Below are 12,273 nucleotides of genomic sequence, written 5' to 3'. Positions count from 1 at the left end.
ACCTGCTGCGTTTTCGGATCTGTCCAATACTCTATTTTTTTTTTTTTTTTTTTTTTTTTTTGCGGTACGCGGGCCTCTCACTGTCGTGGCCTCTCCCGTTGTGGAGCACAGGCTTCGGACGCGCAGGCTCAGCGGCCATGGCTCGCGGGCCCAGCCGCTCCGCGGCATGTGGGATCTTCCCGGACCGGGGCATGAACCCGTGTCCCCTGCATCGGCAGGCGGACTCTCAACCACTGCGCCACCAGGGAAGCCCGTCCAATACTCTGTTTTTATTTGTTTGATAAAGATGTCTTTACACTCTCTTATGATACTCCATAAGCAATATAATCAGTGTTTAATCATAAATAGCTTGCACATTTCTTGGGTTTGAATCTTGGCTCCACAATTTTCTCTGAGATCTCGGGCAAATAATTCAACTCAGTGCCTCAGTTTCTCATCTGTATTACAATACGACACTAGGGCCAACTTTAAAAGACTTTTGGGGAATTAATTGAGATACTGTGTATAACAATTTAGCAGAATGATTCTCCAAAATATGCATTGGAAAAATGTTAACGATTATTTTATACAATTATTACAAAAAATTAAAAAAGGCCAACAAACCTATGTCAATTTTTGAGCTTAAAAAAAAATAAGCAAATGTGAATAATTCATGCAGAATCTTTTAAAATGCCCAGTACTTTAAAAAGAACGCTTCCCTTGGACCCTTATTTCTCCACAAGATATTACCTCTCTTGACAGCCATGTTTTTCAAGAGAAATCTATACCATTATCTCCATGTTTCTACTTCCTGTGTATTCCCAAAACCACTGTAGTGTGTTTTTTTTGTTTTTGCCACTAGAATGAAATAAACTCACCATCTATAGGCACCTCCCAAATTGCCAGAATCCTGGACATTTTAAGTCTGTCTTAATGACTTTACCGAAGTATTATACACTGTTGACTGTCCCTTCATGCCTTTGATCTTGACCTCAGGGGCACCATCCCCTGCTATATTGTCTCCAGTATCTCTAGCTGCAAACTGTACATATTTACCTGTGTGTTTTTGGCAGGCCAAGTCCAGTGTGTTGTCATTAAGTTCTTGTTTTATTCCAATCCTTGCTATAGGCCAAGAGTTTAGGCTTTAAAATTAGACAGTTGAGATTGAATCACAGCTCTCCCAATACCTAGGTGAAAGCACCCGAACAAGTTAGTTAACTGCTCTAAGCCTCAAATCTTTAAATAGTGATATTTGAATAGTGAAATTAGTTCTCAAAAACCCTATCAGCTAGGTTTAATGTAATGCATGGGAAGTACATACAGTCCAGTGTTCCAGAATTATACCACCGTCCACTCTGTCACCAAGTGTGTCCTCTCCTGCACATCCCCTCTGCCCTTGTCTTAGTTAAAGCTGGACTTGTCTCTCACCAAGACTGTTACTATGGTCTTGATGCCAGGCTTACCATGTCCAGTTCATCCTCCACATTCCAACTCACATGCCCACAGCTAAATGGTGAGCTTCTTAAGAGGGAACAAACTGTCTTATTCATCACCCTGTGTTTGACACAGGATGAATGTTGAATGGATGGATAAAAGTCCAGTTCTCCAGACTTGGTTCTCTTACCATTTGCTTTATAAATATCCTATGAAATGTGCAGAATTAACTATACGAGGATCTAGGATCGCTTTATCACATAAGAATACAACACCCACAAATGTTAGCCTATTCAAAAGTAACATGCCAGCTTTCTGAATCACTGAATGATTTATGAAAGGAGGGAGGGGGAAAGGTCCAGCCATTGCCTTGGGCTTGAGGAAAAGGAGTCATAATGACTATGTATCACTTTAATTTTTTTCTTTTTTCAGCTTCTTTTTTTATATATATACAATTTTTAAAGGTTACTTTCCATTTATAGTTATTACAAAATATTGGCTATCAGCTTTAATTTACTTTTAAATCATCTGGGAAAGCTATTTCCACCCTCTTTCAGTGTCACTACTCAAGAAGAAGGCTTCTCCAGAAAATTGGGGTTTCTCAGAGAACAAAGCAAAAAAGATTTCTGCATTTTTGAGTTTGCTTTCTAATGGGTATGACAGTGAACATAATAAATGTGCTTTTATTTATAAGTGTGTCAGAAAAAGTGGAGGGGAGAAAGAATTGCATTTTTAAAATAGGTTGGTCAGATTAGGCCACATAGAGTAGATGATGTTTGAACAAAGACTTGAACTAAAAATAACAGGAGGGGGCTTCCCTGGTGGCGCAGTGGTTGAGAGTCCGCCTGCCGATGCAGGGGACACGGGTTCGTGCCCCGGTCCGGGAAGATCATGCCGCGGAGCGGCTGGGCCTGTGAGCCATGGCTGCTGAGCCTGCGCGTCCGGAGCCTGTGCTCCGCAATGGGAGAGACCACAGCAGTGAGAGGCCCGCGTACCACAAAAAAAATAAATAACAGGAGGGCTGCTTGAATTGTTAGTCTGTATGCAGCCATCATGTTTTGTGAGCATGTATTTTTTAAAATAGTTTTATTTAGAATTCAGCCACTTCATATCTTTATCATATGTGTTATATGGTTCCCACACTGGCCCTCAAAAAGTCTTTTTAAATCACAGCTAAACACTAGTACTAATGGTATTTAAGTCTGGGTCCAGAAAGTAGGAAGTAGGACAGAGTTTCCTTTTTGTATGTGTTGCGATAGAGCCTTAAATAGGGTTTTGAAGTAGATGGAATTTGAGTTTATATTGTGTCTAGAAATTGATCTCCCCTCTCTCACTGTCTTAGCTCTCCCTTCTTCAGGCCTGTACGTGCCTAGTGGGCTCATTCTACTCAGAATCCTTTTCAGGCCTGACTTACCCTTATGCAGAATGTCATCACACCTCTAAATTAGAGATCTTTTCCCTCCATCCCCAATTAAATTTAGACTCCCATTCTCTCAGTGCAGGTGTTAGGAGAGTTTGCACCAGTAATGTGGACTAATTCACCTTAGGTATTATTTCTGTTTGAACTAATATTAATATGTGAACGACTGATAAACATCTTTCCCAAAGCTGTTAATATTATTAAAATGCCACTTGTTGTTCCAAATGAATATGTAATTAGTTTCTGTGTGACGAAATGGCAAAGTTAATTCAGGGAATGTAATGGGAGGCAGTTTTGAAACTTGGGAGCAATATACTTCTACAAGAATCTCCCCTTTAAGGTGAGCTAATCTGCTTTTTCAGATCCCAAGAATGTGCTTAACAAACTGCCAGTTGCAGTTTATAGGAAACTGGATCTTTATTGGGAGCTTTCATTTATGAACTGTGAGCCAGTTCCTGTTGAATCGCAAGTACTGTGGAGTCCTAGAGGCCTGTGTCCTTTTATTGTGTAGCAGTAGCGTTGCTAAAACTGTATAGTGACCTTCAATCATAGCTCAGGAGTAATTTAGTTGATATTGCTAGAAAAGATGGTGACATAACTATGGAGATTGAAAAGGCTTGATTTGTTCATTGAATTTTAACTTTATAAAGCAAGAAATTTCAAAGTTTTCCCTTCACCTAAAATTCTTAGGGCTGGTTTATTTTTCTCTGACTAGTAAGACTTTTCTTAACTATTATGTTTTGTGATTAACACAAATAGCTTGAGGAAGAATGTGTCTCTTCAGCTCTTTCCCCTTTTCAGTAGGTGAATTGAGTGTCTGGTGTGAGTAGCAGATCATTTATTCCCTATAGAGTTTAGGGTAACAATTTAACTTGACTTTGACTGCTTCACTTCAACAACAGAAAATCTTTAGCCCCAGCTGTGTGCATTGCCCTCATCCTCAAAGATCCAAAATTGCCTTGGCATGATCGACTTTCCCAGATGTCCCTGGGACAGGCGGCTTCAACTGCAAGCAGTTCACTTGGAAGGTGACCCGAGGAAGCACTGTAGGGAGTGGTGGAGTCAGACAGGGAAGGGAAGGAATCTAATACAGTCTGTGTTCATGAGCAGGGAACTGTGTGAACGGTTGGGGACTCTGGGAGACACATGTAGACATACTTTACTTGTCCCTTCCAAGGGGCAACCCACCAATATCTGCTTCTTATTGGTTGAGACCTGCTTCTTGGGCTATACTCTGGCTCCAGCCTATGTGCATGGGTGCCCCTATGGCGAGATAAAGCTCCCAGGCAGAGAAGCCCAAGCACTTGCAGTATGAAGCCTTTGGCGTGTATGGGCATAAGGTGTGCCAAGGGAATTTCGGTAGCTACAGCCTACCCAGCCTCATCTCTAGCACTCGCCCTCACTTGCCTTCCACTGTGGCTGAGCTCAGCTTCTTGCCTTTCCCAGTTCACAGAATTTCAAGTACTGTGTCTTTGTGCTGTTCCTTCTGTCTAGAATGATTTTATCCTCCTCCCATCCCCACCTTTGGGCTTGGTAACGCCTTGGTTTAAATGTTCCTTCCTCTGCCCTCCTTACCCAACAACCCTGGGGTTGCTCCTTACATTTTATTTCCAGTTTTTTGTGTGACTGTCAAGGCACTCAACCCAGCATTTGTGGTGGTTATTTTCCGCACCAGATAAGTTCATGAGGACAAAGGGTCCAGTCTCCAGTGCCGAATACATAGTATAAACGCAAGCATGTGGCCTGTGGAGTTAGGCAAGTATGGGCTTAAATCTCAGCTAGGGCAAGTTATTTATCAGGTCTAAACTTCCATTCCCTCATCTCAGAAAGGAAATTCCCTTGCAGAGTTGCAGGAAAGATTCGAAATAATATATGTGAGTACTGGGCATAATGCTTTGCCACATTAGCATCTTGGTAAGAAGATAGGCCAAAGGGATAAGAACCTAATCTCATAAAAAGTCAAGATAAAGAGCTGTGGGAACATAAGAAAGATTATGATAAGGGATTCAGAACCAGTGTGACAAAGAGGGAGACTCAGAACTACTTGAAGTTTTTTATCTGGAATCCTAAGTTTGGAAGAAGCACCATCATTAAACTGCTGAGGTCACAGAACATGCCTGATTCCATTAGAGCTACATATACCTGTTTTTAAAAGTACAGAATTAGGTCCCCTTTAGGACCTAATTTAGGCCTTCAGAACGTAAAATGGATAAGATGAGGAAAGGTTAGGTGAACTAGCGTTATTTCTGGGAAGAGTCTAAATATCAGTTGTTAGAAATTTTATGTTTTACTAAATATAAGCACAGTTTTATTTTCATGTCTTCATGACCAGAATGAAAGGTGGTAGACTTAAACTGACAAATGAGGGATTCTTATTTTATATATATATATATATATAAAGAATCTTCTTAGAAAAAATCGGTAAAAAAATATGAATGAGTTGTCTAGAAAGGTTGGGAAATCTTCACTCTTGTGTTCTTTAAAAATAAGACCAATTCCCAACAGAAATGGTGTGGTAATAGAGCTTCCTTAAGACAGAGGAGTGGAGTTAGAATCTGTCTGTGCTCTGGGTTTATAGGCTCACAGGATAAGTATTAAAGACATGAAGTATGTTGATGGAGTTATTTTCCTTTATTTAGGTGATAAAGCTCTTACAATCAAAATACCATTACAAAGAAGAGGCTGAAATCATCTGTAACAAAGTTCAAGTTAAGCTCAGCAAGGAATGTTTTCATCCTTCTAAAAGCTGCATTACTGACCTCAGGACTTCACACTGGGAAGAAGCAATCCAGGAAACAAAAGGTGGTGCGGCCAATAGGAAATTAGCTGAAGAATGTTATTTCCTGTGGAAATCTACACGTTTACAGCATATGACACTAGCAGAAGATGTCAAAGCCATGCTCACTGAACTTCGAAAGGAGGTCCGCCTACTTTTATTAACAAATGGAGAACAACAGACCCAGAGGGAGAAGATCAAGGCTTGTGCCTGTCAGTCCTATTTTGACGCTATTGTTGTAGGTGGAGAGCAGAAAGAGGAGAAACCGGCACCTTCCATATTTTATTACTCCTGTGATCTCCTTGGAGTACAGCCTGGGGACTGTGTGATGGTTGGTGACACACTAGAAACCGATATACAAGGAGGCCTCAATGCAGGGCTGAAGGCAACAGTCTGGATAAATAAAAATGGAATGGTGCCGTTGAAGTCATCCCCCAGGCCGCATTATATAGTTTCTTCCGTGCTAGAGTTACCTGCTCTCTTACAAAGTATAGACTGCAAAGTCAGTGTGTCTGCTTAAAGCACAGAAAAGGGTATGCTTACGAATTTTAGGGTCAAATTACAGGGTTTGAACTAAGAAAAGTTAAGGCATTCTATATACTATGACCTAGTTCTAAGGATAATTACACTTGTCATGTAATGGCCAACCAACCATTGACTGGTATTTATATCTGAAAATCCAGAGTACATTATTATAAGTTATTTTTAGTAGGGTAACCCAGAAAACTTGAGGAAGTATATTTGTTAATCTGTGGCTTGAGATATTTTTTAAAAATTACTTTGTTAATCTCTTAGCATCTTGGATCTATGAAGATACCAAGGAGGATAACTTATACATGGGTGCACAGATACAGATTTTATGTTTTGGCTTAAAAATAGGTATTTTTTTAAAAATAGTTATTCTAAAACATATATACTAGAGATTTATTAGAGCAGTTGGATCTGGTTAATCTAAGTACCAACTCGCAAATCAAGGCATTTCACAGTGAAATTATTTTCATATTTTCTGTTTCAAAAACATGCACCATATTTTTGCCTACTTTGTACGTATACTTCTCTTATGAATCTAATTTTTCTGCATTACCTTTGGGGTGGGGGGGGATAATTTTCCTATGGTGTGTACATGACCAATAAATTCCTCCAGTAAAAAAGCTGTTAAAATCAGCACATGGTGCTCCTTTTCCGTTACATTTTCACATCTTTCCAGGGTGAGCTTATAGGTTCCTGTTAGTCTTTACCTCTTATGGAAGTACTTTTACTATCTTTTCCCAGGTACGCAGTGAGGGTGAGGGACCAGTCTGTCTTGCTGTGGATGAGTGCAAGCCACATGGCCCCAGAAGTCACTTTCCTGGAAGTTGCCTTGGTGTGGCCTAATCGTGCTGCCCGCATCTGTTGTCTGCTGACTGGATAGTTTCACCCATATGATGAAAACTAGTAGAAAATTAGGTTTTGCTATGAACCATTTCCAGAGTGCCATTTTAATACTTGACTGGCTCTTTTTGGTGTCACCATCTGCCTTAAGTCTCCTGTTTTTAAAATTTTGGGAACTATGTCATTGTTTCACAGATTTCTGTATCCATTTCAGAGTTTGCTTTGAGCTTAGTAATTAAAACTCCATAGGGAGGCATCTTGCAACTAGAAAAATGTCTCAAGACCATTAGGCTAGAAAGTCTCGTGATTTCACCAGCCAAACTTAGAGTAAAATGGTTAATTAAGGAAAAAAGAAATAATGATTAGGGTTGTTTTTTGGTAGGGTGTTTTTTTTTAACTTTTGTATAGGAAACTACTAGTGTAAGATGTTCGGTAGTTGGGGTATATTTAGCTAGGGCTCCTTCAAGTATTCTGTGAAGAACAGGATCCTCTGCCATTGTGCATGTGCCTGTTGCGCTTCTCACTCTTAATTTTTAAAAATGTGATTGTGCCCTTGACTGTTCGCTCTGAAGCTGAACGTTTGTGGACAGGGAATGTTTGTGTATAGCTCTTCCAGGTACGGTGTCCATGTGACCTCAATTATAATTGTAGCTGTTTGAAAATTGTTAAGTTGGAGGATGTTGACAGGAAAATAGTTGTGTGCATGATTTCTCCAGTGGGCTGAGTGTGGTGCTGAGAGCTTGTCCTTTCAGCTCACCCACAGGATGGGTCTAGACATGGCACGTTCACTGTGCTCACTGAGAAGGCTCATTGCTCCCAGATCACGGCAGCAGACCTCCTAGGATGTTATATGAGCAGTTCGTCAGCAAAAGTGATGTGGCGGGGAATGAAATAATTGAGTTTTTGGTAATGTAATATTACATTCCATTTGTACTTTTCCTTAGGGAAGAACTTTGTGGTTTTCTGCCTTCTGAGTGGAATGTTACAGAAGATATTAAGAAATCTTGGAATAGACCTATTTTATTAATAATGTTTTTGTTTTAGAATAATATTTTGTTTTTCATAGTTTCCCATACTCCTAGAAAGCCATAAATTCTCAATTGTCCAGAGGCTCTCCCAAACACTCATTACAGAGGAAGGCCTAGAGTAGACACGAGTGGATGCTGCCCCTGGAACACTGACACAATGATGGATGTTTTCTGGTTCCATACACATGTCCACCCACTGGTGCATGAACATCTTAGATATGGTGGTGCCCAGGACCCAGCAAGTGTGAATATTGTAGGAAAGACAGTTTTCTTAGTTACAGAGGTACTTGGTTTAGCACTTTCAGATTTCTTTGCAACCCACAATAGGAAACATTTTCTGTCACAACCCATTAAACACATTTATAGGGAACATTTAGTTAATATCAGCGTGTGTATATTAAATATATATTTAACAAACAAAACTACTTCCTTGCTATGCATGATGCTCAGGTTGTTTTCATTCCATCATTTTTTAAATTGGGGAATATATTTTTTTCATTTTTGAACAAGTACTTGTGGTACTTGTACAAGTATTTGTGGTACACAAGTCAAAGAATGAAAACGTGAATAGCAAAAAGTCCGTCTCATCTCTTTTCCAGCAACCCGCCTGCCCTAAAGGCCTCTGCTGTCAGCAGTTCCTGTGTATCTGCATATATAGGTAGGTATGAGTATATAGAATTCCTCTGATTCAGGCAGGTTTTTATTCCTGCTTTTCAGTTTTAGGAGGCAATGATCTTGCTAAGAAACTGATTTAAAAAGTTATGAAGCTTCTGTGAGTCGTTCATGTTAGGAGCATACATCTTTGATCTCAGCCATCCACTGTTGTTGATAAAGGTGATGGTTCCATTGGCTTTCACTGGGCCAGTTGTTCACTTTGAGGTCAGTACAGCTGTGAAGCCCTTGCTTCTGCCCCAGTCTGATTGCCCTCTTCTGGTACGTATCACCATCCTGGAGTTTCCCTTTGCCTCTTAGGTTGGATGTCCTGTGCCCTGTGTATTCCCTTTTTTGATTTGTTCCCCCTTTGGTGGCATGCATCCTGAGTAGTTTCCCTATAAATGTGAGAGAGAAAAATATTCAGATCTTAAGTGTCTGAAAATGCCTTTATTCTCTTCTCCCATCATTGATAGTTTAACAGCATGTAGTTGGATGTCATTCAGAATTTCAAAGGCATTGCTCTGTGGTCTAGCAGCCATTTTAAGTGACAATTTTCTTTTTCTCTTGAAGCTCTTAGAACTTTGGTTTTTCCCCTGTGGTCCATAATGATGTATCTTGTTATGCTTTCATCCTCTACTCTTGGCACTCTTGAACCTTTCCAAACAAAACCTTTTGTCCTGGAAAAATGTAATTACTTAATTGATAATTGCTTCACCACTGTGTTTCCGGCTTCCTTTTTCTGGAACTCCTACTATTCGGATGTTGGACCTCCTCTACTGACCTTCCACTTTCTTTTCTTTTCTCTCCTATTTTTCCATCTCTTATTTTGTTCTATAATGCTTTTTGGAAGGTTTCTTCAACTTTACCTTTCAATCCTATTGAATTTTCTTTCCTGCCTGGCATCATGTATTTCAATATCCAAGTTTCTTCGATTTTCTAAGTGTTCCTTCCCTTTTTTAAAAAAAATTTTTACACGGGCCTCTCACTGTTGTGGCCTCTCCCGTTGCGGAGCACAGGCTCCGGACGCGCAGGCTCAGCAGCCATGGCTCACGGGCCCAGCCGCTCCGCGGCATGTGGGATCTTCCCAGACCGGAACACGAACCGTGTCCGCTGCGTCGGCAGGCGGACTCTCAACCACTGCGCCACCAGGGATGCCCTAAAGAATTTTATTGGAGTATGTTGATTTATATAAATGTTATATAAATGTTTATATAAATGTTCCTTCTTAATGGTTTTTTTTTGGCTGTGTTGGGTCTTTTTTTTTGGCTGTGTTGGGTCTTCTTTATATAAATGTTATATAAATGTTCCTTCTTAATGGTTTTTTTTTTGGCTGTGTTGGGTCTTCGTTCGTGCGGGCTTTCTCTAGTTGTGGCGAGAGGGGGATACTCTTTGTTGCAGTGCGCAGGCTTCTCATTGCGGCAGCTTCTTGTTGCGGAGCACGGGCTCTAGGCGTGAGGGCTTCAGTAGTTGCAGCACGTGGGCTCAGTAGCTGTGGCATGCGGACCCTGATTAACATTCATTTTTGTTTTGAGTGGAATATTACCTCTCAAATTTTTTTCAAGTTTTTGAAGAATCCACGGAATCCACTGTATCTTCCATGTTGCTCTGATCTGTTTATTTGGGTCTATTTGTTCACCTTAGAGGCTTTCCTTAAATGCCCAGTGAACCACACGAGAAAGGATGGAAATGCTGATTGGAAGCTCCGCAAGAGTGGCTGGGTCTTGTAAACTCAGAGGTTCCTTTTCTATAGTGTATCTGGGTAGGCAGTTATGTGAAGAACCCCTGGGGTCAGTGTCTGAAGGTCTTTCCTCTTGGTCTAGCTCCCTAGTGAAGAATCTCTGACTCCTGACGGAGGGTAGAGGTCTGATGTCAGCACCTGGGAGCTGAGTGGGAAGGAGGTGTGTGGTGGGGAGAGAGGCATGTGGTCACTTAATCCCTGTTCCTCTTGTACCTGAGCTCAGTTGTGTGTGCTCTCTCCCGGTCTAGAGACCCTCTGTTTTACTCTTTCCATAGAAACATTGTGACTTCTGTTGAATGAGGACTTCAGGTTGGAGGGGCAGGGGTCTAGGGATCTATTTGTATTTGCATGTTTTCGTTCTTTTTCTTTTTTCTTTTGGCCACGCCATGCGGCTTTCGGGATCTTAGTTCCCCAACCAGGGATCGAACCTGAGGCCCTGGCAGTGAGAGCACCGAGTCCTAACTGCTGGACCGCCAGGGAATTCCCTCCGTTTGTATTTGGAACACCTTTTACCCCATCCTCCTTAACTCAGCTCCCTCTTCTCCTTCATGACTGAGGCATCTGGTGGTATCAGTGCCTGAATCTTTGGAGGAGTCACTGTGCACCTCATGATTTCTCAGCGTTTAGAAAAGCTGGTCTAGACTCAGCTTTCTTGAATCTACTAACTCCTTTGCCACTCGTCCATATGCTTTCTGGCTTCCACAGTTTTGTTGTCAGCGCCTGTTTTCCTGGTGTGTGTGTTTAAATTCCTTTATGATAGTTTCCATTGGGTTTGGGGTAGAAGCAGTATTAGCTGGGTACTTCCTTCTTTTGCCTTTATTGTGGAAGCTGTTCTCTTCTAGTCTGTGTTCAATGTAGGTCAAGTGCCTGTGCCTCATAGTCACTACCCACAGCTTGAGAAAGGCTGCTCATTTGAAGTAGAAATTTACAGCATGCCCACAGCTTTTTTGTTTAAATTATATATGCAGCTTATTTCTTAAGATCTTTTCCCCAACTTCCTTATTCTCTGTATTCTTGTATACAGCATTCCTTCTCTGACTTTCATCATCATGGTGGGTCTCCTTATGTTCTGTGTTTCTGAATTTTCAACATTGCTTGTACATAGATATTTTTTTTTTTTGGCAACTCTGTTCCTATGATCACTTCTAAGACATAAACTCAGATTTCTTTATAATAAAATCCTTTTGAGTGCAGTACATTCAATTTATACTTTTACAATGAAGTTTAACAGTATAGGGGATTCCCTGGCGGTCCAGTGGTTAGGGCTTGGTGCTTTCACTGCCGGGGCGTGGGTTCAATCCCTGGTCAGGGAACAAAGATCCTGCAAGCCTCACAATGTGGCCAAAAAAAAAAGTACAGAAAAGTCACATGACCTTGATGGGTCAAAGCATACTTTTTTAACCAGTCTTCACATATGTGACATTGACAATACAGTTATTTCCATGGATTTCTTGGAAGATGTTATGATTTTTTTTTTCTGGGTATCAGCCTGACCTATGGAAAAGATCCTCAACCCAGGCTTTTTTAAAGTGACAGATGATAAATGACTTAATTTACTGAAACGGGAATGAAGAGCGACTGCATTATGGATACAGAGTTTCTGGGGTGATGAAAATTTTCTAGAACTAGATAGTGGTGATGGTTTCACAGCATTGTGAATGTACTAATGCCCCTAAATTGTACAATTTTAAATGATTTAAAAGTTAAATTTTATGACGGTTTATTTGTTGGTTTATATCACCCATATTATACTTGCTGAGTTCCTAATAATTAGAGATGTGTGTTTAATCTTTTTGTACATCTCCCAAGTTTGAAATCTGTGCTTGAAAACACAATAAAGTAAATAAAATAATAGTTGGCAAAATACACTTTG

The 12,273-nt window shown here is 40.6% G+C and overlaps 1 protein-coding gene across 2 annotated transcripts in view; it reads left to right on the top strand.

The window, feature by feature from the left end:
• NANP (N-acetylneuraminic acid phosphatase) overlaps nucleotides 1–12,273 on the top strand; it is a 13,228-nt gene extending 955 nt beyond the window's left edge. Inside the window, exons 2-3 of one of the 2 annotated variants that reach the window (XM_030872524.2) lie at nucleotides 5,473–6,142; nucleotides 6,882–12,273. In XM_030872524.2, the coding sequence (XP_030728384.1) occupies nucleotides 5,473–6,129 (657 nt within the window). In that variant the 3' untranslated portion in view covers nucleotides 6,130–6,142; nucleotides 6,882–12,273. Of the gene's footprint in view, nucleotides 1–5,472 lie in introns of both variants that reach the window. The other variant, XM_030872523.2, reaches the window with a different exon arrangement.

This window comes from Globicephala melas, chromosome 15, assembly GCF_963455315.2.
Source record: "Globicephala melas chromosome 15, mGloMel1.2, whole genome shotgun sequence".
In the NCBI taxonomy this organism is placed as follows: Eukaryota; Metazoa; Chordata; class Mammalia; order Artiodactyla; family Delphinidae; genus Globicephala; species Globicephala melas.
This window is presented reverse-complemented; position numbering and strand designations above follow the sequence as displayed.